Source organism: Drosophila suzukii, chromosome 3 (genome assembly GCF_043229965.1).
Source record: "Drosophila suzukii chromosome 3, CBGP_Dsuzu_IsoJpt1.0, whole genome shotgun sequence".
Classification (NCBI taxonomy): domain Eukaryota; kingdom Metazoa; phylum Arthropoda; class Insecta; order Diptera; family Drosophilidae; genus Drosophila; species Drosophila suzukii.
Window position 1 is genome coordinate 84204787 of NC_092082.1, and position 25055 is coordinate 84229841.

General features: G+C 41.5%; 4 protein-coding genes across 9 annotated transcripts in view; 2 read left to right on the top strand and 2 right to left on the bottom strand.

The window, feature by feature from the left end:
- The first annotated feature begins 461 nt into the window (after positions 1-461).
- rha lies at positions 462-5599 on the top strand. The gene is made up of 6 exons (XM_017077376.4): positions 462-769; positions 830-1275; positions 1336-1407; positions 1462-1810; positions 1873-5239; positions 5302-5599. The coding sequence occupies exons 1-6, from the start codon at positions 661-663 to the stop codon at positions 5468-5470; spliced, it is 4512 nt and encodes a 1503-aa protein (XP_016932865.4). The 5' UTR covers positions 462-660; the 3' UTR covers positions 5471-5599.
- Positions 5521-7696, bottom strand: tobi (target of brain insulin). Its single transcript, XM_017077383.4, has 2 exons — positions 5890-7696; positions 5521-5816 (listed from the first exon to the last, which is right to left on the bottom strand). Exons 1-2 carry the CDS (start codon positions 7661-7663, stop codon positions 5617-5619), a joined length of 1974 nt encoding a protein of 657 aa, XP_016932872.4. The 5' UTR covers positions 7664-7696; the 3' UTR covers positions 5521-5616.
- A 535-nt stretch (positions 7697-8231) lies between these two features.
- Positions 8232-25055, bottom strand: part of Fur1 (Furin 1) — a 141058-nt gene continuing 124234 nt past the window's right edge. For 5 of the 6 annotated variants that reach the window (XM_065866427.2, XM_036818708.3, XM_070996894.1 and 2 more), the window contains 9 exons: positions 20964-21209; positions 20623-20751; positions 19686-20560; positions 19448-19621; positions 19276-19394; positions 17967-19109; positions 16992-17158; positions 13086-13161; positions 8232-9240 (listed from right to left, as the gene is read on the bottom strand). In XM_065866427.2, coding sequence (XP_065722499.2) covers positions 8486-9240; positions 13086-13161; positions 16992-17158; positions 17967-19109; positions 19276-19394; positions 19448-19621; positions 19686-20560; positions 20623-20751; positions 20964-21209 — 3684 coding nt within the window. In that variant the 3' untranslated portion in view covers positions 8232-8485. The remainder of the gene's footprint in view (positions 9241-13085; positions 13162-16991; positions 17159-17966; positions 19110-19275; positions 19395-19447; positions 19622-19685; positions 20561-20622; positions 20752-20963; positions 21210-25055) is intronic. The other variant, XM_070996895.1, reaches the window with a different exon arrangement.
- On the top strand, positions 21280-23108 carry ND-49L (NADH dehydrogenase (ubiquinone) 49 kDa subunit-like). Its single transcript, XM_036818712.3, has 2 exons — positions 21280-21592; positions 21654-23108. Exons 1-2 carry the CDS (start codon positions 21400-21402, stop codon positions 23033-23035), a joined length of 1575 nt encoding a protein of 524 aa, XP_036674607.3. The 5' UTR covers positions 21280-21399; the 3' UTR covers positions 23036-23108.

Here is a 25055-nt window from a genome sequence, read left to right on the forward strand (position 1 = left end):
TATCGATTGATCCAAAACAAAATTTGCCACGCCCACTTTAACGCCCACAAACCGCAAAACCCTGTGACGCCCACAATTTTCATGCTAGATAAAAAATTTTAACTGAAATGTATTGGTCTCGTCAATACCTATCGATTGATCCAAAAAAAATTTTGCCACGCCCACTCTAACGCCCATAACGCTTAAATCTGTATACCGCCGGTAGGTGGCGCATTTTAATCTCGCTTTGCTGCTTGCATATCTCCATTTAGCTGAGTAACGGGTATCTGATAGTCGAGGTACTCGACTATAGCGTTCTCCCTTGTTTTTTTATTGAAAGTTGAAAATTCACAAAAACCGTGAAACTACCAGCACGAACCGGGTTTCCAAGCTCTCGGGGGTTGATTCACCTGCGATAGAACCACCTGCTTTCCATTCTCGATATTAATCGCCCAACGTCACCTTGACAACCGATCAAAGTGGCTTTGTCCTATCCGTTGACAGTGAGCAGCCACATATAAAACTACGAACAACCAGAGGTAACGACAGAAAAGGAGGATCGAGTCGGAAACCAGATGCATGATCTCGCGAACACCCACGTTAAAATTTAGTTTCAAGGTTTAACACTCCCCAAATCGAAAATTGTCAAGTCTCGCCGACGTCTGATCCCCGTACACAGAGATGGTCAATCGTTATAAAGGGTCTCGTTCGGTAGCGGCCAGCGATGGTGTGAGTGCCAGCTCCAAAGATTCCGACCAGGTCTATTGCGTACTGCTTCACGTGGTCGAGGGTGAGTTGAAAAAATGAGTATATCATTTTTTTGTATAATACTTGTGAATTCCTTTTACAGCGATCAATTTCGTGGGGCGCGATGCCACCGAAAGGGAGCAAATTGTGATGAACGCCGCGCTGAACACCGTGGACTTCGAAGTGGAGGGCACCCAGTCGACCGAGAAGATCATCTTCAACAGCAACTGCATCTGGGAGTGCGACATGGCGGGGATCAAGCGCATCAAAACGGACCATCGTCCTGTCAAGTTGACCTTTTATGCCTGCCGTGGAGGCGGGGCGGATCGGAAGACCGTCGGAAGCCTGCTTCTGCCAATACGAGGCCTTCCAGTGCTCAGCACTAGCGGCAGCCAGAATTCACCACATCTAAAGATGTTCTGGCACAAGCTCATCTGCATCAGCAGCGAGTTCCGTTCCCAGAAGCCGGAGGTCCTGCTCATGCTGGCCATCATCAAGAAGTCCATTCTCCACACCAAGGACTTTGACCACCTCATGCAGTTCACCGAAGTAAGTGGTTTGTAAAACACTTTGTTCATGTATATCAGTAATGTTAATACATTCCATCAGGTAAAATCGCCTCCCACACCTCCAATGCAGTCGCCCGGACACTCGATAACTGCCAGCATGCTCCAGTCCCAGGTGAGTTGAATATTTTCTGATCTAATCTTTATCCAATTTAACGTATTATTGCAGGCCAACGTCTACGTACAGTCGTTGGTGCAACTGGGCCTGCTGCAGGTGGGCAATGATCCGCTGGTCGACTGCGACATCATCGAGGTGGTGCTGCAGCTGAAGCAGCTGAAGAACGTGTCCCGGCTGGTCAAGTCAGTCAACCAGGGCAGGGACCCCGGCTCGGTGATCCTGGTGTTCGACTTCGTGGGAAATGTAACCAACATCGAGCTGAAGCTAAACGAGTCCGACTCCTATATCCTCAACGATGTCCTCGGGCTGCGCTTTAAGACATCCTTGCGCAGCATGCGGCTCTACTTCCAGCGGATCTTCTATCTGCCCATCAACATGTACATGAACGGAACCGCAATAGGTGGGCATCTAATTTAAAGATATATTCGGAATTGTGTAATAAGTACCCATATCATTTCACAGCCAACTATCGCATGGACTTTACCAATCTGCTGCCACCGGACAACTACTTCTCCGACAAGCAAAAGTACACTTACAACGGATCCTTTTCATTTAACCGATTTGGCAGAACGGATAGTGGTAGGGAACCCAAACCTCCTCTGATGGAGTACACATTTAGTGTGGATGTCAAGACGATACTCTCACGCCAGGGTCATGAGGAACCGGAATCAACACCTTCAGTTGCAAGCGGAGTTATCAGAGAGCCAAAGGATCGAAAAAATACCGCAGAAACATCACTGTCACTAAAAACTGCTTCAGTGGACAGTTTGAATGTGGGTGCCGAGCTGTCAGCCTCAGAAGGGTCCTACAAATCTTCGCCACCGGAGGATATGCACGATTCCGATGGACCGGCGGATCTACCAAAAACTCAGATTAGGCGGAAAAAGTCCACCCGATTAAATAGTAAGGAGGGCAATCTGGAGAGCGAAGATGAGCAGTATCTGGGCCAGAGATTTTCCGCGTCGGTCGTTCGTGAGGGTTTAATTTTAAATGAAAATGAAGAGGCATCAGTATCGAAATCTAAGGAAAATGACCGCTTGTCAGATGAATCCGAAACTGAATCTGCTAGTATAAAGTTTTCAAAAGTAGTCGATGAAGAAATCAATGATCAGATGAGGCCTACAATGAAAACAACGGCAGAGGAATCTCCAAGACATAATACACGACTGCTAAGAAAATCCAAGATTACGTCCCAGGGATCGAAGGGGTCAATTAGGGAGTCTTCCCAATTTAAAATCAAACCACCAACGAATCCCAGTCCGATTCTGGAGGAAATGGACACCGAGAATTTTGAGGAACTGAATTCCCTAGACTTGTTTGAGCTCGAAGAAAAGAGGCAAGCCAAGGAAGCTGAATTAGAGTCCCTGCGGAGGCAAATGATAAAGGCAGGTCAAGCTGAATCTTTACAAATGCCAATAGATCGTATAATAAGAAAATCCAAAAAGGTAGACATTGAAGTAGAGGGAAGTGAAAGTAATCTAAATATAACCGATGAGGTCATATCGATATCTCCAAGTAAACTCTTCTCCAAAGATAAAGTGAGCAAATCAAAATTGAAAACAGGATCTAAAACTGAACTCAACGAAGTTGCTTTAACCCAGGAAAACCTATCTAAATTAAGAAACCATACCATTTTACGAAAGACAAATAAAGTTTTCGTAGAGGATAGCTTCGAAAGGAGCGAAGAGGACTTAAGTTATGGTCAAGACCTTCCTGAAAAACGAAATTCCCCCAGGGCAAATTTAAGAAAAAACCCAAGAGCCCCCAAGACTGTTAAATCGTTAGATTGCATAGACACAGATTTAGAAACTGACATAAGTGTCCTTAATGTCCGAAACAAAGGTAAAACCAAATCTAAATTGATGCTTCCTGAGGAATTGGATGACTTTGGAGAGACGTCTACCAGTACACAGGGAACCAGGAGACCCAAAACATCTAAGGGCGATCTAAGCCTTCGAGCCCGTTGGGTAGAGGTTAATAAGGCGCAGACGCAAGCCTTGGGTGAAACCGAAAAGTTTCTGCAGGAGACCTGCCGTGCCGAGCTCGACGAGGTCCTTTACGAGGATCAACTGGCGCTCGGCCTGGCAAAGCCTCCTAAGGCAAAAAAGAAACTGGGAAATGCCAAAGAGAACAAAGTCAAAAGCGTAGATTACGAAAGCTCCTATGTGGAGGAAATTACTTACTGTGAGTCTGAAAGGGATCTCGTCGATAATCCGGTACATCAGGTGGAGTTCGGAAGTTCCGAAGAATATATATCTCTGTCGGAAGGCAATTCAAGAACAGCGGAAATTATTTGTTCAGAAACGGAACACCGGGATTTACGTGTTACCTTTGTTCAATCTAAAGGAGTGAAGAAAAAGTTGAGAGCATCATCTAGCAACGACCACCCAAACCAGATGGACCCCGAGGAGTATATTTCTATGTCTGAGAGTAACTTAAGAACCGCTGCTAAGAGAGATCGTCTTAAGACAAAGATGAGAGCTCCGGTAGAAGAGTATCAGGAAAGCCAGGTGGAAATAAAAACAACCAGCGAATGTATTCCTCAGTCGGAAGTCCGAAGAACCGATCGTGTAAAAAAAAAGATGAAAACCACACTTGATGTGGAATTTACCAGTTCCCAAGAGTTTATCTCAATGTCGGAAAATAATGTAAACTCCACAGAGGTGATTAATCCAGATATTGAACAACGGGATGCACAAATCCTTAAAAAAAAGAAACTTAAGAAGACTTTAAAAAATGAAGATCCTATCACTGATTACGAAGAGGAATCAGTTAAGCCAGTGAAAAAAAAGGTAATCAGAAAAAAGTCATCGGTTATATTAGAAGATAAAGATCCTGTGGTCGATGATTACGAAACTCTGGAAGAGGAATCGGTAAAGTCAGTGAAAAAAAAGTTAATCAGGAAAAAGCCATCGGTTATATTAGAAGATAAAGAGCCTGTGCTCTATGATTACGAAACTCTGGAAGAGGAATCGGTTAAGCCAGTGAAAAAAAAAATAATCAGGAAAAAGTCATCGGTTATATCTGAGAGCATTGAACAAACGGCAATCATTAATCCTACAGAAGAAGTGGTTCATACGCAGCCTAAGAAAATAGTTAGGAAGAAGGCAAAAACTGTGTGTAACAACCAATTTGTTGAACAATATCCGAAAACTAAAAAAGTAGTCAGTTCTCGAAAAGAGCTCAAGAATTTAACCACCTCTGAAGATGATTTTAGCGTTGAGCAGCCCTTAAAAGCAATCGATACAATAGGTCAGCGGGTCAAGTCGTGGCGAAGGCAACAAATAGACATTTTTGAGCAAGAGTTGGCGCGGAAGGAGTTGCACTATAAAAAGCAGTTGGAGGAGATGGAGAACCAAGAGGCCAGAGTACATCAACTAAACAAGGAGGACGCGAATCTGGATGAAACTTTTATCAGCAATAGAACAAATGTGCCGAGCGTTGACTATGAGGCAAAGTTCAAAGAACTGGAGGAGCACATAGCCCTGTTGAAAACGGAGATGGAGGCACAGGTTAGGCTTTTTGAGAATCGGAGTGGAGAGCTGCGGCAGGAGAATCTTCAGCTTTACACCGAGAAGACTGAACTTAAGGTCCGCATCGCGGCCATGGAGCAGCAGATTGGAGACCTAAAGGCCCAGGGCTCAGACGATGGAGATCTCAAGGAGGTCCTTGGGGAACTAAGGACCCAGAATTTTCGATATAATAAATTAGCCAGCGAAAAGGAGCTCTACAGGAAGCGGTGGCGAAGATCCCTCAAGCGAGTGCACGCCCTCAAGTTGGCTATGTACGAAAGGAATTTGGAGAGGGCTCACAGCAGCATTAAAATCGAGTATGTACATCTTTTCGATTATACATTTTGTTTTCAAACATTAAAATTAATTTTTATTGCAGGCCCATTGACCTGCGAAAGATCCTGACCAAGGACGCCATGGAGTTTGAGCGGGAGTACGGACAGTTTAGGAAGAATTGTGTGTCTCCAAAATATGCCTTCAGCTCGCTGTCAGGATCGGGCGACTTTTCACCTCCAAACAAAAAGCGAGTGCCGACCAACGAATTTTAAAGACACGATACGGAGAAGATATTTTGCTAGATTTTACCAAATTAACCGTGTCACTTTTTTATTTCGTTTACTTTATTGAGTTTTGTTCGTTTTTTTTTTTTTAGAAAAATATACATAATATAAAGATTAGACTTTAAGACTATGCTCTACTCCAGTTGGAATCCTACGCGCACAAAGTAGGGCAGAGTGTCCAGGGGAGCGGCGTAGTCCATAACCCAGGTAGGTCCGGTGTATGCCTGGTCGCTATTACCATCCTTCCATTCGCCCTCTGGCAGGTAAATATCTCGCTTGGTCGCGCCCTCAGTTACGATGGGAGCAGCGATAATATCATCGCCCAAAAGGAACTCTGCGGGTGTTAGTAGATAATATGATAACGTTAACAAAAATTGTAAAAGTTGTAACTATAGTAAGGGAATTACCATCGTAGATAGACTGCGCCACCTCATCAGTGGGGGCGATCCACCAGAGCGGAGCATTCACGGGTTCCCCAGAATCCACGGCGCGTTTGAAGAGCTTCATGATGTAAGGCGTGTAGCTGGCATGGAGGGCAGTGAAGTTCTTGCTGATCGCGATGGCCTCATCGTCAAAGCCCCACGGCACGAAGGAGAACTGCAGGGCGGGCATGAAGACATTAGCCTGAAGCCAGCGCAGGAAGAGCTCCTTATTCGGTGGCTTCTCGTAGTAGCCATTACCACCAATCATGTCGGGCAGGACGAAGGGATAGCCATTGAGGTTCATTTGCAGCATCGAAGAGATCAGCGTAAGCAAGCCATTGTTCCAACCCCACTCGGAGTCCTTGTCCACGATGCGCACGAAGATGGGCTGATCCTGGGTGTTCTGGGCCGATCGCACTTCCACCATGTCGCCGAAAGCAGCCACAGTTCGCACGTAATCTCCCACCGCCTGCAGGGGAGTCACCATGGAACTGCTGGCCTGCAGCACTGGATCACTAGGTAGCCAACTGGTCTCTCCGGCATCGAACTTGAAGCTATCGATGCCATCCTCATCTTGCAAACGCTTCAAACGTTTGGTGAACCACTCTTGAACCGCGGGTTTGGTGAAATCCAGAATGGCCGCATCCTTGGGCTTACTGTTCCACCACTGCGTATCGGAACTACCCTCGTGATCGAGTACCAAATAACCCAGAGACTTGGCTTCCTCGTAAATGGCAGTGCAGTTGTTGTTAATGAAGGGATGAATCCAGAGGGTCACGCGGAAACCCAAAGCCTTGAGGTCATCGGTCAAGGTTTTGCTGTCGGGGAACTTGTTCTTCCTGAAGGTCAAGGCTCCATAGCAATCCTCCCAATCATCATCGATTTCCAGCTGGCTGTTGTTGAAACCATTGTCCAGGATCTGCTTGGCAAAGTCCCGAACCACTTCGTCGGTCACTTCGGCTTTGTACAGAGCCCAAGTGGACCACACGGGGTGCCTGACCATTCGCTCATCGGGATAACCCGTGGGTAGTCCATGGAACGTTTTAACGGCATACTTATGAGCCGCCTTGGCATCCTTGGCCACAGCCACATGGTAGACGAACTTGGCGGAGGTAACGCGAGGATCATAGGGCAGTTCACTGGTGGCACTCAGACACAGCTGATCCGGGTAGTCTGCTGAATTCTGATCGATAAAAAGCGGAGTGTTGCTCTCCACATACAGGAAAACTCCATCGCCATTCAGCCAATATCGCTCTCCCACACCAAAGTTATCCAACTCCTTGGGAAGGTAGGAGTAATTGCTGTGCCTCTGTCGCTCCACAGGCCAGTAGTGCTGCTTCTGCTCGGGACCACTGAACCAGTGCGTTGATCCCGTGCTCAGGGGGAAACAATCCCTGGGTTGGCTGCCCTTCAGCACCTGATCTCGGGATACTTTCACATGGGTGATATCACTGCCCGTGCCGGAGACGACGCCACTTTTAACCAGAGTGAAGTCCACAGTGGTCGTGCCATCGGTGAGCTGGTAGCCACCGCTGCTGGTTTCCACCAGATTGGCGCTGCTCTCAAAGTTGTCGAAGGTCACAGTTTGCAGGGATTTGTCACCCTTCATCAGCTCGTACTGCAACTTATCACCTCGCCTCAGTCGCACGTAGATATTGCTGTTGGGGAACTTGTAGCGCTGCTCGATGCTCGCACAACTGTTAACCGCCTCCCAGAGGCAGCAGGATGCCAACAGCAGGGATAGTAAAAGTAGCCTCATTTTCGTCCGTTTCACAAAACACGACTGACGGGCAGGTGCCAGTGCATGCTCCTAATATAGCCGCGATAAGGAAATCGAGGAAATTCTAAAGAGCTATGGTCAGCACATTATACAAATAAAGCTCTTGAGTGTTGTCAACAAATTTCTCACCTGGGGAGAACACTTTAGACAGCCCCTCGATAACCCGGCTGATAAGCCCTGCCAGGGTCCAACCTGGCTTTTTATAATTTCCATTAGCTAATTGATTGCAGTCGACGCTGAGATTGCAGTTCACCTACATTGGACAACAAAATAAGTGTATCTCAACAAGGGTTCTATGAAAGTCAAGGACGGCTTTAACAATCGGGTAATTTCAAATATCAATTTCAAGAGCTTCTTATCTTTACATAAACATTTTGAGAATTTCTCAAGAACTGATTCCCTACATCGCATCGATTACTTATATCTGTTAAGTAGTTGTAAACATTTGTTGTTAAATCATATTGTCATTGTGAAATACGTCATCTAATATTATGGTGACTCACCTTTTCTTATCCTTTTTCCACAGTCAATCATTAAACACTTAAAGTTAAGTTATAATCTTTTTATTAAGGCATAAATATTACATATACTTAGTTTTGATTCTCTTTTTTTTTGTTTGTTTTTTGATTTTTTAATACTTTTAATCTATTTTGGCTTGAAATCAAGGAGCTATAATGCCGTCGAGTGTAACAAAATTTAAACCAAACATGTGATTGTCCGTGGCTTAGGATTTATATAATATTTCTGGTGGTTATGAAGGTGTCTAAATGCATGACGTAACTAATAATTTAATATGATTATCTAGGGCACCAAATGACTGATCTCTTCTTTTTCGGAGATCTTTTCGCTGGGCGCTTCATCGCGATATTCAATCACATCACTCTTTTTCCCCAGGAAATGTGCCCTAAATAGTTCGTCTTCGTTATCAGAGTCACTTTCGTCGCCGGCCATCAGAGATACTCGGGAGTAGAGTTCGTTGGATCGGGCCATTGCCCTCCGATGATAGACGATGCCTCCGGCAACTGCCACGCCCATGAGGGTGAAGACCAGCGAAACCAGAAGGAGCACAGTGGTGCCAGTCATGTATTGTTGGGTACTACGATCACCCATTTCAGACATTTCCACCACACTGGCCATTCCCGTGCTGCGAACCACATAGGCATAGCAGAAGGTCTCGTTTGAGATCTTCCGGAGTTGGCTGCCCGCGGAGCAAGTGCTGCACTGGGAGACCAGAGGTCCATGGCAGGCCAAGCAGCTTCGGTCACACACGGCACAGATCCGAGCAGGTGTCTCCACCAGCGGGGTGAGGGTGGTGAAACTGCCACTTTGACGACGACGACGGTCCTCCGCCTGCAGAGGATCCTGCTTGTCGTCTATGCTGTTGGACATCACTGAGGGATGGTCGGTGGTGGGACTGCTGTAGGGATTCACAGGACCTCTGCTCACATCGTCGTCCAGAACTTCCTCGTCCACTTCAAATTTATCAATTGGATAGGTGTGCACGGGGCAGACATCGTAGCACAGATCCTCGTACATAAAAGCGGTATCGTTGCACTCTGCGAAAGGTTGGAAAACAAATAATTATAGTATTTATTTACAACCCAGGTTGGCTAGGAAGTGATTTACCTCAGCGACAGTTTTAGCGGAAAAGGAAAGTTAGAAAATTAGTCGGTTAGAAAGAAGTTTTTTTAAAGCTTAGTAAAACTTAAACAAAATCAAAATGAGCAATGTTTTTTGTGCGTATTGAGAGCTTAAAAAAAGAATAATAAATGTAAACGTAAAAGTAACAATGTGAAACATCCTTTTTAAATCATTGACTCTTGCTAACTTTATACATTTCGCTAGTGTAAAATGAAATACTGTAGAGCCAATATAATATCATAACATTAATAATAAATGGTACAGTACAGTACTTTATTAATTTTTTATAGAGAAATTTTTAATAGCGAACGTAGACACTTAGTATTGCAAACACATTTATTGGCAACAAAAAATTCAAAGCAAGCTCAGCCGGAAAAACATGCTCAAGAAGAACAGAAAGAAAAATCATAAAAGCAGTGTGCGATTGAAAATGGCAGCATAGGTGTGTTCACTGTACCTCCACCACAAAAAACAAAAACACTAAGCATGGGCATGAGAATGTAGGTTTTTATTGTGTTAAAAAACATATCATAACGAAATAAACGAATTAGAAAGTGGTTAATGTCACACTACAGTGCGGGGAAATTAAACTTTTCCTTTTAAACCAAAAAAAGAAGAACGAAACAATAGTTAGGATGGAACCACACTCACCTTGTCTGCAATCTCAAAACCTCAATGGGAATTTGTGAACTCTATACTGCAGTCGGAGAAAGTATGGCAAAAATACGGCGGAGAGCCTCTTCTCTCATCTCATATAGAGTAAATATATTTTTTGAGCATGTTTCGCTGGCTGCTTTGAATTTTTTGCCGAAAATAAATGGATTAAACAACTTTTTTTTTGTTTTTTTACGGTTTCAATGCATTTATTTATTACTCATATAGATATTATATTTATAGATATATACACAAACATACATAAAAAATTGTATTGAGTTTCGAATTGCGGCATTCTCAATTTCCATCATACCTACGAGGTTGTTTCACTAATTTAAGTGTTTAATTTCTGTTTTGTTTTCTTTACATTTAAAAAAGTTTAATTTCATTTCGTTTCCTTCCATTAATCGCAAGCATTAATTTAGTGTTTTGTTCCAATGTTATTTTACAATTTCATTTCGCTTTAAAGTTAATATATTTAATTGCTAGTTTCTACCCCATGCCCTAGTACCAGTTTAAGTTTATTTTTTATTTCATTTTCTTATTTTTTTTTGGTTTTTCACTTCTGAACGGTTCATTTAGTATAAGCTTAAATATTAATTTGGCTTTTTAGCTAATTACTTGATAGAGTAATTATGCTTTTCAGAGTTCAGTTTCCTGTGTATTCTGGTTCTTGAAGATAAATAAGTACCAAAACTGCGTGTGCGTTGAAGAACAACAGAATACGTGGAAACGGAGCAGAATTTTGTTGTGTTTTCTTAACGAAACTCACTTGGAAATTTGTTCAACATAATTTATCTTGGTACTTGCCAAAGTTTTTTGGTAAATACTTGTTGTGAGTGTTTGTGTATTGGCTTGGTTAATATTTTCTGTTTGTTCGCTGCTAGTGCGTATAGTATATACTGAGGAATTAGGGGTTAATTCAACTATTTTCGATTGCTTGTCAATGCAGAGAGATAGAGAAATGCTAGCTTTAGTTGGTTTATATCTTATGCTCTGGCTAAGTATGTGTGTGTGTGAGCGTGTTTGCTAATTACAACAACAACAAAAAGATACTCCTCCTTTACATCTCGCTATTAACTTGTTTATTAAATTAACATTTATATTTGTATTGTTTATTGTGCAGTTACGATATGATTATTCATACAACGAAAATGCATAGATATTGGGAACATATTTTTCTAAAGTCAAAAACCAATAGGATAGAAGTATAAATCACAAAAGTAGATAAGAAAATTTTGATAGGATTTCGTTTGAGTAAACTAATAGTTTGTACTAAGTTCCGAAATTAAAAAAATATTAAATGATATGTTTTTGTTTATCGGTTTGATAAGAAACGAAAACCTTGTTAAGTATTTAGCTGCTGCTTAATACAGAATTAATAATAATTATTGCACTTAATTTGCTTTTTGATTTGTGTTTGTTTTTATATTAAAGATTTAAGTAAGCAACAAATTTATAACAAGGATATGTTGTGTGTGTGTGTGTTTTTGCATTATGGACAAAATAAACGGGTAATTCCGTGTAAATCGGTAATAATTTTGTGTTTTCACGTTTAAGATTCATGTTGCAACTTTCTTGAAAACTGCAGGAACTTTTGTATAAATTGTTAAATATAATTACGATTTAATTGTTTAGTGGTTGATTCCTACTTTTCATTTATTACGCTATGCTTTACCCCTACACCTTAGGTTATTATTTACTTGTTCACGTTCATTTTCCAAACCTTATGCTGGCTTTTTGTTTTCGTTTAATTTTTGATACAAAATTGGTTTGCTTTGCTTAGCGCCTTAAATCTAGAAATATTTCCATTACATACTTAGTTTTGGTTTTTCTTTTTCACATCTTTTTTTTAAACTCCATTGACCCATTTTAATTTACGCTTGTCCAAGATTTTTAGTTTTAATTTTAAGAAACAGTCTTTTACTATGAACTCTAAACTGCAGTGGTTGTTGTGTTTGTTGAACATTCAATTTTTATGTTTTAGCTGCATGGCATTAAACACAATATTTCTTATACAAAATCAAAAGTCAAGAAGTGGACTCAAAATCTAGGCAAAGAAAGGTGAAAAGCATAAACTTGCGTACTTGCGTTTTGTGGCGCGACTACTTGGCTGGCTTGGCAATATCTGAAATAATGCATTTAGTTTTCATGTACACATATATACATACAGATCGTTACACAGGAAAAAAATTTGCAAATGTTTTCAGAAACATTGTATAGAATTAATTATTAAAAACCAGCTATTAATAAATAAAAAACCATATTAATTTAAACAAGTAAAAGGATTAAAATGACATGAAAACATTTTTAATAGATGCTGGAAATCTCAAGTCTAAAGTGATCTTCATTTTTTCCTGCGTACATGTGGGGAGCAAACGTTTGGAAAAACATAGGAAAAACAAATCAAACTAAACGGGCTTAAAACAAACACAAACAATCTAAACGAAAACAATAAAAAACAAATCGTACAAATAAATTTCAACTAAATTCTTAAACATAATGTGTATAATATAGATATATATTTAGGATACGGTTTTTGTATATCGCTGCGTATAATTGCATTTCGACTAAAAATAATACAAAAATTTGCTTTGTGCGTCCCACTTCTCGACAAAAAAGGAAGAACAACCTTTGTTTTTTGCTTTTTCTTGCCCTGCCACGCCTACTAATACGTGTGCGTGTGTGTTTGTGTTGCTTGTGTGTGTCGGTGTGTACAACTAGACTTAGATTTAAATTTAACTACAAAATTTATAGTATGTATATTTTTTTGGACTTGCAGTGATTCTTCCTCCTCTCGCCTACTCTAAATTACTTATTATTTTCTTTTGCTTTGTTTATTTTTACTTTTTTCTTTTTTTTCGTCCTGTTGCCATCAAAACTTTTAAATGGAAATTCTTTGTTCGCTTTTCATCTCATTTCGGCTGTTTCGTTCTTTACACAGTTCAATTTTGTTTCTTGTCTGTTGCCAATTTCGTCTTTTATTTATTGCTAAATTATCTAATGCATTTGATAATGTTGTTCTTGTTGTTGTTGTTGTTGTCGTTGGCATGTTTAAAGTTTAGAAAGAAGACTTGCATGATCATAAAAAAGAGTAAGGACAAACCTAAGCACTTGCGATCGCTCCACTTAAGGCACGCGGCGGTGTTGCTGTGATCTCGGGCCATGCCCACCTCGCCCACCTGAAAAGTAGAGGGATTTTAATGGATTAGTTAGGGATATTATATGGTCAGATTGGAAAGATGGGGTTTAATGGTATAAACTGTTGGGGGAACTTCAATCGAAGGAATTCATTTTAGAAACACAATATAACATTTTCAGTTTGGAACCAAAGTCTTTAAACGCATATTATTAATATTCAGGTAAGTACAACAAGTAAACTCTTTAGCCAGATAAAAGAGAAGCGAAGAATTCATCTTTAAAACCAACAGACAGTGATATAAAAATTCAAATAGTTTAGAGTTTAAACATTGTAAATATTATTTAATTTAAAATAAGAATAAATTATGTTGATTTAACGTATTCAAGAGATCGTATAGTTACTATTATAATCAGGTGACTATATATAACTGACCAAGTAACGACGACGAGATGCAAAAATTTAGATGAAATAACGCTTACTTATAGCAATTTTTGCATTAAAAAACTAGATAGTATATACAAACCTTTTCCCCAAAAATGGCTAAAAACGATTCTGTTGAGGTTATTCACAAAAATACTACCATAAATCCCAAAAAATACAAAAAGGCTATAAATACAGAAAAATCCCCAACTTCTATTTAAAGTCTAAAGGCATTCCCTCGATTTTTTTTTGCCAGTCAGGAGTGGCTGAAAAGTTTTGCCCCGTCTGATTCCGATTCCCGTAGTTGTAGTTCATTGCATGTTGCCGCTCTGTCTGGCATTTTAAGTACTCATGTATGTGGCTCTGTCTGTCCTTATTTATAGCTGCCCCTACCAAAAAAGTCTGTCCAAGTCTATCTAAGTTCACATGCAATGACGTCGCGTGTTAGTAACGAAGGAAAATGGCTAGGACGAGGGACTTTTGAGGGGGGACCTTTAAAAGTGTTTGTTATGCAAAAAGTTTTTGCAGCCAGCCCAAGCGGTGGGACGCAAAAAACTAAGGTCACTGCACTCGCCTCTATTACCGCACACCCCTTTTTGCCCAGCCGGTGGCGGAAAAAGCAACGCTTTTAAAGCACAATAGGTGCCAAAAGGTTAAAAATTGCTGCCAGCCCGGGGCAAGAGTGCACTTGAATAAAGCCCAGGCTTCCATGGGCTCGCAAAAGCCTAGGCAAAGTTTAGAAAAATGCTGATTCTGAGCACAGAGAAAAAGAGCAGGGAAATAACATTCCAATTTAGAAAATATATAGGTGCTTTTAATAAAACTATTCAAATTAATGGTTTAAAATATTATAGAATATTTTGATTGCGAATTACTTTAGAAAAGACAAAACATCTGTATACGTGTGTTATGGTTATTTCTTTGGGTACCCTTTTGGGAAAATCTTCCCTAAAAGGGTTTTACAAAAAAATGTGTACCAATTAACCAGCATTAGTGATATTTTTTCTCTGTGCCCCCAATGTCCTGCTGCCCCTGAAAGAGGCCCTACAGCCTCTTTCTTGGCCCACTGCCAAAAAAGCGGGCTCAAAACCGGCTGCCAAAAGTGGAATTAAGATGCTGGCCGATGGTAACTGAGGGGAGGGTGAGGCAAACAGAACCAAAGATAACTGCTGACAGTGTATGCCTAAGTATTTGCAAATTTATGAGCACTATTGGGCGAGTGCTTTGCATACTTTTCGGGGCCTGTGCATTGGCGCGTGCAGGGGAAATTCGTACATTAACAGCGAAAAAGGCATGCTGGCTGAGGGAAAAACAAAACCAAAAAAAAAAAAAACAAACCGGAACGAGCTACCTGCCAAAGGACTACGGTCTTGCAAGGCAGCACAGTTTGCAAGGCACTGCGACTGACTGACGGTTTAATCAAGCTAGCCACATGCAAGCACGCAGCGTTGAGCCGCGATTCTGATGCGGGTTCTGATCACTACTTATCTCCTCGCTGCCCGACAAAGCATCTACAAGGCACTGCAAGACCGAGAAATAAACAGAACACGAAGGACAACGGGGCGGATAAGTACAGTGAAGGCTCGCAAGGACACTTTCCAAGAGTATTATGGTGGAAAAAAATATAGCCAGGGGCTATCTTTAATAAGTTGGTACTCAAAGTAAAAGAACTCAAAAACTCGTAGAAAAAAAATACGAAGTACATGTTTAAGATTAAAAAAATAGAGACAAAATAAAGAGGTATAATTTAATTTATGACTATTTTTAAAAGAATAAATATATACCATATTAGAATTTAAGACCTTATACTTGTACTAAACACACAGAGTTTTAAAAATTGATCTAGTCAACTAATAAAAAATCAAGAAAGAGACATAAGGCTTTTAATCATGTGTTATTTTACACTTTTTTTCATCACATTGCACTGTGGGCCAGAAAGTTCATTTTTTGGCCAAAAATCTGTAATTTCTTTCCTGGGATAGTTAGAAGGATGCAGTTTTTTGCATTTATCTTTTAAAAGATTGAACTTTTCAACGAACTAAAAGTAAAATTTATTGGAATTTTATATGGTATAGATAATCCAAACCAAAATCGGAAAATTTTACATACTTTTCGGTTTTTTATTTTTAAAAAAATAACTAGAAGACGCACTCAATCCATTTTCATACACGATTAAGTATGAGAGAAAACAAATTAAAAAAAATTAACACCACTATAAAATATGATGTCGTTTGAGATTTATGAACCGTTAAAAATTGCTACTTTCGGAGGCTCCCACTTGAACGTTTATTTAATAATCGACCTAACAAAATTTTCTATTTTTTTCTTCTTGCTATCTGTTTAGATTCTTATAATCAAATTATTAGAAAAAAATTGTTTGAAAAATATTGTTTTTTAATTCGTTTAATGTTAATTTGACATTTTCTGAAGTCATCACAAAAGTATGCTATTTATTTATTTATTTATTATTATTTATTATTATTTATTTATTATTTGAGATCATAGTAAAGTTTAAAAAACTAATACTAACATAGGGGGTAGTGCTAGCTACGAGGCCTTCGACTACGTATTTATGTAAGCTACATTTATATTTTTATAATATATTTTAGTTCTTCTCCGAAGAAAGTACAAGAAATGCAGCATACCTTTGGGCATACATAAGTCCTCAAAATGGTTCGACTTCAAATTAAGCCATCAACTAAAACTAAAATTACTGAAAACTAAGGCAAAACCGCATCGAGTCGGCGATGAGCGATTTTAGTAAATTAATTAAAGAATTTATTTTTGATGTAATGACTTCATTCGGGGATGGCACTCAAAAGCACTCGAAAAGCAAAGTACTCATTTGCTAAAAAAAGCAGTAAAAATCAACGAAAAAGTTTCTTTTAGGAAACAAGTAAGTCAGAAGAGCTATTTATAATTTTTTACTTGTTGAAAATAATGACTTCTAAAAGTTCTGTGAAGAAGTCGAACAGCTACATCAGCATCTTTGACTTCTAGATTTTTTTTCATTTCCATCAATATTTGATGAATTTTTAACTTTAAAAATAAGGTAAAAAAAAACTACTTGCCCGAATTCTTTGAAACTTTGGCATAAATTAGTTTAATGTATAATAAAAAGGACTCCATACTCGGTCTTGTCATTTTCTTAAAAAAAAACAACTTATTTTTGGCCAAAAATCGGATCGGCTGGCCCAGTGTGCATTGTTGAAAATGTAAGATTTTTTATTCTCTCTCTAAGAAGATTATTGATTATAGATACTATATAACTCATAGACCGTTCAAATTGAAATTTTCGGACCTTCACTGTACACCTTTACTGTAGACATGAATTAAGACTTCCAAGCTGAGTGACTAATGGCTATTCATGCAGGCAAGAGGTTTGTTACACACCTCAATTCACAGGTGGACAATGGAAGGTGGACTTAGGACTTAGGACTCAGTACTCACCTGCTGCATATTTCTCCACTGGCCGGTGGAATCGTACTCGATGTCGTTGTGGGCCATATCATTGCCGTACAGATTGAACTGGTTCGACTGGCTGGGATTGGCCACGTCCTCGGGTTGAGCGGGGGTTTCGGTGCCGTAGAATATCATGTCCCATTGTGTGATTTGTGCTGCAACGCAGAGTAGAGAAATCAAATGCATTTAGTTATTGCTGACTGGCCAAGGGCTCAAAAATAATCCAAATAAAATCGAAACATCTATACACAAAATCAACAACAAACGCAGCAAACGCAAAATGTTATAAAATGTATGATATATTGCAGATTGCAGGCGGGGCAAACAACAAGTCAAGTGAAGGGCCAATAAATCTGCCATATGAGCGATATATGTACTATATATAACATATATGGCGCAGATCAAGTGCCGAAACCTAATCGCAACTTTCATCAACATTGGGGAAAATGGATAAAAATGAAAAATTGCTCTGCTGACAACCGGAGCAACGGCAGTGCATGAGCCAACCAACCGAAAAAGCATTTTAAAGTTGCACTTTGATTGATGAAAGCAAACAGAAAGTGCAACTCAATGGTTGTCAAACTTTCATTGACGGCTACAAGGCGAAAAATCATAAAATACAAAGCGAAAAAGGTTTCAGAAATGAGGAGTATTTTGACCTATGACACAATTGATAAATAATCTATAATTCCTTAGATAAATATTAATTTCCGTAAAAGTAAAAGATAGTAAAATTTTATATTGGTTGACCAACGAAAATGAATAAAACCTTTATCAAAAAATGAAATTACAAAACATTTATACAAAAGTTACGGGTATGCAGTATTACATAACTGAACCGAAAGAAGTTTAGCTAAGAACAATATGATATTATAAATACTAATTCAAATGATGAAATTTCTAAACGTGCTTTAAACGACTTTTAAAAATCAAAAGATGAAGATCCGAAAATTGATTGGCTACCATTTGGTCCGTTGACCTCCTTTCGATGGTCCCTTGGTTCCTCGTAATCAGGAGTGGCCTGAACCTCCTCCATTTCAACCTCCACCTGGGCGGGAGCCATCACTCCTGCTGCAGCCATCAGTAATTGCTGCTTCTTCAGGATCTTCTGGTCAGGAAGGAAACTACTTCCGCCGGCGGGCAGGATGGGCAAAATGGAAAGGGTTGCCATCGTTTGCGAAGGCGGCGGCACCGATGGTGATTTCTTCGTGTTTCCCTGGCGACTATTTCCCCCAGTGGTGGGTCTGAATAGCTCCACCTCGAATTGCTTTCCCTGCTTGGCCTGTTTTGCCTTTCCCTTGGGTGAACTATTCTCATAGGGTTCCAGTTCCGGGAATATAGCCTGTATCTTTTCATAACGCTCGAATAGTTTAGGTATACGGGAATTCGAAGACGAGGAGGAGGTGGTACTCTCCTTCACCTGCTTGGCCGCCTTGATGGATCCGTTGGAACCATTGGTTGTCGTGATCTCGCCGACCACTTTACGGCTCTTCTCATCGTAGGATTTCTCCCCGGAATTTGCTTTAGGCCTCTGAGTTTGAACTCCATTTCTATCCTGTTTATTGTTCTTTTGCTGCTGTTGTTGAGAAATGCGGTAGTACTTATTTTTACTAGTGGTTGTCTGAATAATAGAGCTTTGGGTGGTTTGTTCCTTGCGATTACCACCACCCGATCCGCCAGATTTTCCTTTGTTACCATTATTAGCCTTGTTTCCCTTGTTATTACTCTTCTCCTTACTATTATTGTTAGCCTTTCCATTTGCTTTACCCAAGATCACACCATATGTGGCGGAGATCTGTTGGTAACCCTGTTTGGGTGATGCAGGATTCAGCAGCGGATTGTTGGTCACATATGTCGTCTTGTTTGGCGGAGGCACTTTGCCCAGCGGCAACTTGGACCCGCCAGATGGTGAGCTACCAAAGTTATTGGGCGGAATGCGTGGGTACTGGGGTGAATAGGCTTGATGCAGATTACTGGTGGTGCTGCTGCTATTCGGTGTGGTTGCCTCCGAACCACTAGGCCTGGGCACCGAGATGGGATCGTTGGGATCTATGCTCTGAGTGGTCCCATAAAAGATCAGCGACCATTCCCTGAGCAGAGCATGGCCTAGAGGTCCGGTGGATGGGTTAATGGGTGGGTTTTTAAATGGGGTGTTAGGTGGATGAGTCGGTGGTGAGATCCACAAAAGCGCAGCATGTAAAACGGTACAGGTTTAAAGCATCGAACTGACAGCACAATGTTTCTGGATAGGGGTGATTTCTTTTCAACTTACCCATATAGCGACCCTCGTTGTGGATCTCCAACTGCCAGTTGCCCTGTGGTGATTCTCCCCAGGTGTGCACCGACATGAAGGGCCATTGGTTGAAACCGGAACGGGAATTGTCATGGACCCTGGTAAGTAAGGTGATTAGTGAAAGTTGGGTCTAACCAGAAGCTGGTCTTACCTAGGTGTTAGGAGCGTGACACTGGTGTTGGCCGGTGACCTCAAGTACAGCTGGATATCTCCGCGTCTCTGAGAGGTCAGCGTGATCTTGGCCTGGACGTGCTCCAAATAATTGACCGAACGGCAGTGGTTGACCGTGAGTTGCAGGGTGATGTGAGTGCGTGGTGGAATGACCCTGGCAAGAAAAATAGATATATAAATACAGAGGACCTTAAGGCATTACAAGATCCTTTTCCTACTTGTCGACATGGGGGGCGTTGATCTCGCATCGCTGCTGTTCCGGCACCGACTTCCAAGCCCGGGCCACACGCACCATCTCGGCGGCGTCCATCAATCCGTAGCCAAAGGAGTGGCTCACCCGCCGCCCCACCCCGTTGCGCGACCAACTGGGGTCCTTCAGATTAGCCGGCTTGGCGGTGCGCACCACAATGTGCTGCAGGTCGCGCCAGGTGAGATTCTGGTTGGACTGCAGCACCAGGGCGGCTATGCCAGCGGCGAGCGGGGCCGACGCCGAGGTGCCCGTGTGGGAGACAGTGCACGAGTGGTGCAGGTCCGTGGTGACCACCTGCTTCTCGCCCTGCCCGCCGCTGCTGTAGGTGGTGGCCAGCGTGGAGCTGCACTTCTCCGAGTACCAGGGCACATGGCCCTCCTCCGTGGCACTGGAGATGGACAGCGTCCAGATGGAGTTCGTGTAGCCGTCGCAGTTGCAGTTATCCTGCTCCCGCCCACCATTGCCGGAGGCCCAGATGAAGATGCTGCCCTTGCCGCCGCGACCCTTGGTGGTGCCCTCGATGAAGGCTCGCGAAGCCAACTCCCCGGGTCCGTCCACTGTCTTGCCATCGTCATCGGGTCCCCACGACGCGCTGTAGATGTCGATGTGCTGCGGATTCAGTGATAGTGATCTAGCCTCCACCGCATCGGTGACATCGCCGTCCAGCATCCTCACTCCGCCCACACTGGCTCCATAGGCAATGCCCACGGCACAGAAGCTATTGTTCGCCGTGGCTGCCACCTCGCCGGCACAGCGCGTTCCATGGCGATTCGAGTCCGTCATGTCGTAGTGCGGCATCGGATCGTCATCGTGGCTGTTCACATCGTACGAGGCCTTGGGGTCCTGTTTTTGGGATGTAGTGTATTAGGTTATAAATCATGAAGGGTCTTCTCTTTTTATCTTACGTAGTTATCCGTTATGTCAGGATGATCCGATTCCAGGCCATCGTCCAGGATGGTAACCACCACGCCCCTGCCGGTAATGCCCTGCTTCCAGGCGGGTATCACATTCATGTCCAGGCCACCACCACGGTTCTAAGAAATAAATTTTAAATTAATGACTTACATTTTGCAATTTTAGAAAAACCATTTTATAAAGAATAGGGTTCACAACTTCTATAAATATAAACAAATCTATCCTTAACAAGCTATTTGGTTCAAATATATTCAAAGTTATTTGATTTGGATAGTATGGAAAGCATTTAAGATATTTTAAGCATTTTTAATGGAGATTTTTGGTCACTTACCAGATACCACATCTGCGGCCACTTGGAGTCGTCAAAGGACATGGCGTCCACCATCGACATGGCTCTTGAGGAGGTCCTCGAAGGTCGCATCCGGATGAAGTCCCGCTTGGATCGCGACTTGGCCCGCTGCTGCTTCGCCCAGTGGACACGATCATCGTCGTCTAGGCGAGTTTGGTGATGAGTGGCGGGTGAGAGCGACCGCTTCGAGACCTTGTGATGTGCGAAGTGGTAGTGATCATCGAAGATCTGAAAAGGAAGGTGATAATGTGGATTATTATGATGTTTGAATCAAATACAAATATTTTGAACATTATTGTAGATAGCAGTCTCTGAACTTAGCATCTCAGAGAATTGAGGATAGTACATTAGATTCCATTTTTAATTTTTCAAACAAGTTAGATAAAGACCAAGTATTTCTTTATACATCTAAACAATCATGTCTGGCGGAATGGCAGGACTTCGTAAGCTGGCGGACAAGCTCTTCACTCCCAACGAAATTCGTCGTTTTCAGGCGTATAAAAACCGTTTTAGTGAGAAGTATCTGAGTGTGGAGGGCTTGAAGTCCAATTTCAAGAAACCGAATTTCGAAAAACTCTTTAATCGCCGTATGTTTTCGTCGAACAAGGAAGGTAAGTAACGAAGATATTGGGATTTACATGTTTTAGATTTATTAATGAGGACATTTTAAAGCATGTCACGAAGAGCCAAAAGCCAAGCGGGAATGTGACCCCAGTTGGGATGAGGTCCATCCTCCCGGTCCGCCTTACGAGCCATATGATTCACATTTTTGGTATCCAGATCCCGAGTATATGAATAAACAGCAATATGTGGTGATGTTTCCCGAAGGTGATGAGTGGAAGAGGCGACCAAATACTACGGGAAAAAAGATTCCACCCGTTGATCGCACTTTTCGCACCAAGTTCATCAACTTTGGACCCGCCCATCCAGCGGCCCATGGAGTATTACGCATGATCCTCGAGCTGGATAATGAAACTGTACTAAATGCCGATCCCCACATTGGCTTATTGCATCGTGGCACTGAAAAGCTAATAGAGTACAAGACTTATACACAGGCTTTGCCTTACTTCGATCGTTTGGATTATGTTTCCTGTATGGCCAATGAGTTGGCATATGCCTTGGCAGTGGAGAAGCTACTAAATGTGGAGGTTCCTCGGCGGGCCAAGTATATAAGGACCATGTTCTCGGAGATCATGAGGCTTACCAATCACACCATGGCTATAGCTTCATCGGTTCTCGATTGCGGTGCTATAACACCATTATTTTGGTTGTTCGAGGAGCGCGAGAAGTTGTATGAATTTTCGGAAAGGGCTTCCGGAGCTCGTCTGCATGCCGCCTACATTCGCCCGGGGGGCGTGGCCGCTGATATACCACTGGGATTTCTCCATGATCTCTATCAGTTTATCAATCAATTTAGCGATCGATTGGATGAGGTAGAGGATGTTGTTACGGATAATCGCATCTGGCGTATGCGTAATATTGGCATTGGTGTAATATCAGCACACGATGCCTTAAACTATGGATGCACTGGACCCGTTCTACGAGCCACTGGTATCAAATGGGATCTACGTAAGCAGCAGCCCTATGATGCCTATGATGAGATCGATTTCGATGTGGCTGTAGGATCGAATGGGGATTGCTATGATCGTTACCTAGTGCGAATGCGAGAAATGCGCGAATCGGTGAATATCATCAAACAGTGCATCGACTGCATGCCACCGGGTGAGATCAAGGTGGATGATCTCAAGATCTGTCCCCCACGACGGCGCAAAATGAAGGAGGGAATGGAGGATCTGATCCATCACTTCAAGCACTTCTCGCAGGGCTTCTATGTGCCACCGGGGGCCACCTACACTGCCGTGGAGTCTCCGAAGGGAGAATTCGGCGTATATCTCATCTCCGATGGTTCAACCCGTCCATATCGCTGCAAGATTCGTCCAGCATCCTATGCCCACCTCGCCCTCATGGCCAAATTGGCACCTGCTCACTTTCTGGCCGATATTGTGGCCATTATAGGATCTCTGGATATCGTCTTTGGCGAAATCGATCGTTAGTCGGGGCTTGGTGAATTCATATTATTTTTATTGTAGAGCCTTTTATGTGTATAAACAATAAACAATCAAGAGGTGACTAAAATACCATATCTATTTTCATATGGTATTATTTAAATTGCACTTGAAACAATTTCATTTCGATTTACTTAAAATGTATTTATTAAGTAACCACATAGATAATTGTACTACCACTCTTAAAGAAGATTTTTAATAATAATATTTTTTTTTCACTTTTTTGTTCTTCATTAAAAAAACTAAAATGTTTCATAGTTTTTAAAAAATATTTTCCCAAGTGTAGAAATCCCGTGCACACAAATAAACATTGCCCTCAAAAGGGAGCGTGAGTGTAATTAAAATGGGCATTTATTATTTTTGAAATTTGTGCAAAATTGTTCTGATTTAGTGACGCATGGCATAAGCTGCTGCTGTTGCTGCTCCGTCTCTTTCCCCCGTCATCTCCCCTCTCACTTGCTCTCCATCTGTGTGCAGGCGAGATAAAATAGTGGCAGGAATTTTGCCGCAGTTTTGGAAGCTATGTGTGCATGTGTGTGAGCTTTGTTGTTAATTGAATTTCATTGTGCTAAATTCTTTGGCAAATTACAATTTAAGGGCTGCACAAAAGCCGACTGTGAGTCAAACTATTTTGCAATTACAATTACTATTAGTTGTGCTGAAGCGTTGATAGAATTAGTTAGGGCAGCCACTCAACCATAAAGTTGGGTGACATTGTTCTGGCTTGCCACTAGAATTCAACTTATTTGAGAAGTAAATATGATACATTTCAAACCTAAGGTTTAATGAATAGTTCAGTATAGTAAGGCAAGATTTGTGTGGTTAAAAACTAGCACATGACTACTGCTTAATTGTAAGTGAATTGCTGGAGAGACCCTACAACCCGCAACCAAAACCCCATCCTGCACAAACATGCATCATTAAGGGCTGTGCCAACACCATCAAAAAGTTTGGAACCTCAGGTAAACGCATAAAAGTATGCAACACAATTTATTTATGCCCACAGCAGGATGTCGCCGTCGATTTGGCAACAGCGGAAGAGGCTTTCTACTTCCGGTTTCCTCTTTCTCACCGTCTTTACTTTTAAAAGTGTTCTAGTTTTTATGTTGAAAAGGATATTTCATTATACCAGTTTGTTTAAGCTTTATAACTCTTGTTAAAAATTGTGTATCTGAAAGATGTGAAGATTCAAAAATGTATCGCTTCACAAAATATGTGTTTTGATTGGTTTACCAAAATATTTTATTGATTAAAAAAATAATATAAATTGGTGCTATTATGTTTTAACAAAATACCTTTATAGGAATAAACTTTTTTGATTTATACGAATTATTTCAAGTATTGAACTAAAGTTATTTCAAATAAATTTAAAAATATAATTTTACTACATTTTTGTTTGAAACCTCCACACTCCAATTAAAACGAAAATGGGAACACGACTGTTGTTCTGTTTGCCCAAAATGTTTGCCAGTGTTTGTCGTAAAATTCGAGCAGTTGAATGGCACAGGGTGATAGGAGAGGCATATGTGCTGACAGGAGCAGACAAGGACCCCCTACCCTACCCTTAACCCCTATCTACCTACCACCCTTAACCCCCCCTTGGGCACGGCTGGGCAACTACTAAAATTTTAATTGCTGCTACTCTCTGCGTACGTGTCGCCCAGCGCTCAAAGCTCGTTTAGTTTTTATGCCCGTCGAGTGGTGCCACGCCCCCTTCTCGTACTCCCGCCTCTTGCGCCCACTATCAAGTTTATTAATTTATGCAACACACACACATATACACTTAGATTTGTTTACTTTCTGCCTGCTCTTGTGCATATGCAATTTTGTCTAACATTTTAATTGAGTTGGGTGGAAAAGTTAAGTTAATACCTCGCACACGCACACAAGCAAGCAGTCTCCTGGGCATAAATATGTATATATGTTGGCAAAAAAAATATGTAAAAAGGATATATTTCAGTAGAGCAAGGAGTGGACTGGCTATTGGCTTAGTTTTAATTGTTTTGTT

Coding starts and splice junctions, on each gene's coding strand:
- ND-49L (XM_036818712.3), top strand. CDS start 21,400: ATGTCTGGCGGAATGGCAGGACTTCGTAAGCTGGCGGACAAGCTCTTC. Junction 21,593..21,653: donor GTTTTCGTCGAACAAGGAAG/GTAAGTAACGAA, acceptor GACATTTTAAAG/CATGTCACGAAGAGCCAAAA.
- tobi (XM_017077383.4), bottom strand. CDS start 7,663: ATGAGGCTACTTTTACTATCCCTGCTGTTGGCATCCTGCTGCCTCTGG. Junction 5,817..5,889: donor GGCGCAGTCTATCTACGATG/GTAATTCCCTTA, acceptor TAACACCCGCAG/AGTTCCTTTTGGGCGATGAT.
- rha (XM_017077376.4), top strand. CDS start 661: ATGGTCAATCGTTATAAAGGGTCTCGTTCGGTAGCGGCCAGCGATGGT. Junction 770..829: donor ACTGCTTCACGTGGTCGAGG/GTGAGTTGAAAA, acceptor TTCCTTTTACAG/CGATCAATTTCGTGGGGCGC. Junction 1,276..1,335: donor ACCTCATGCAGTTCACCGAA/GTAAGTGGTTTG, acceptor ACATTCCATCAG/GTAAAATCGCCTCCCACACC.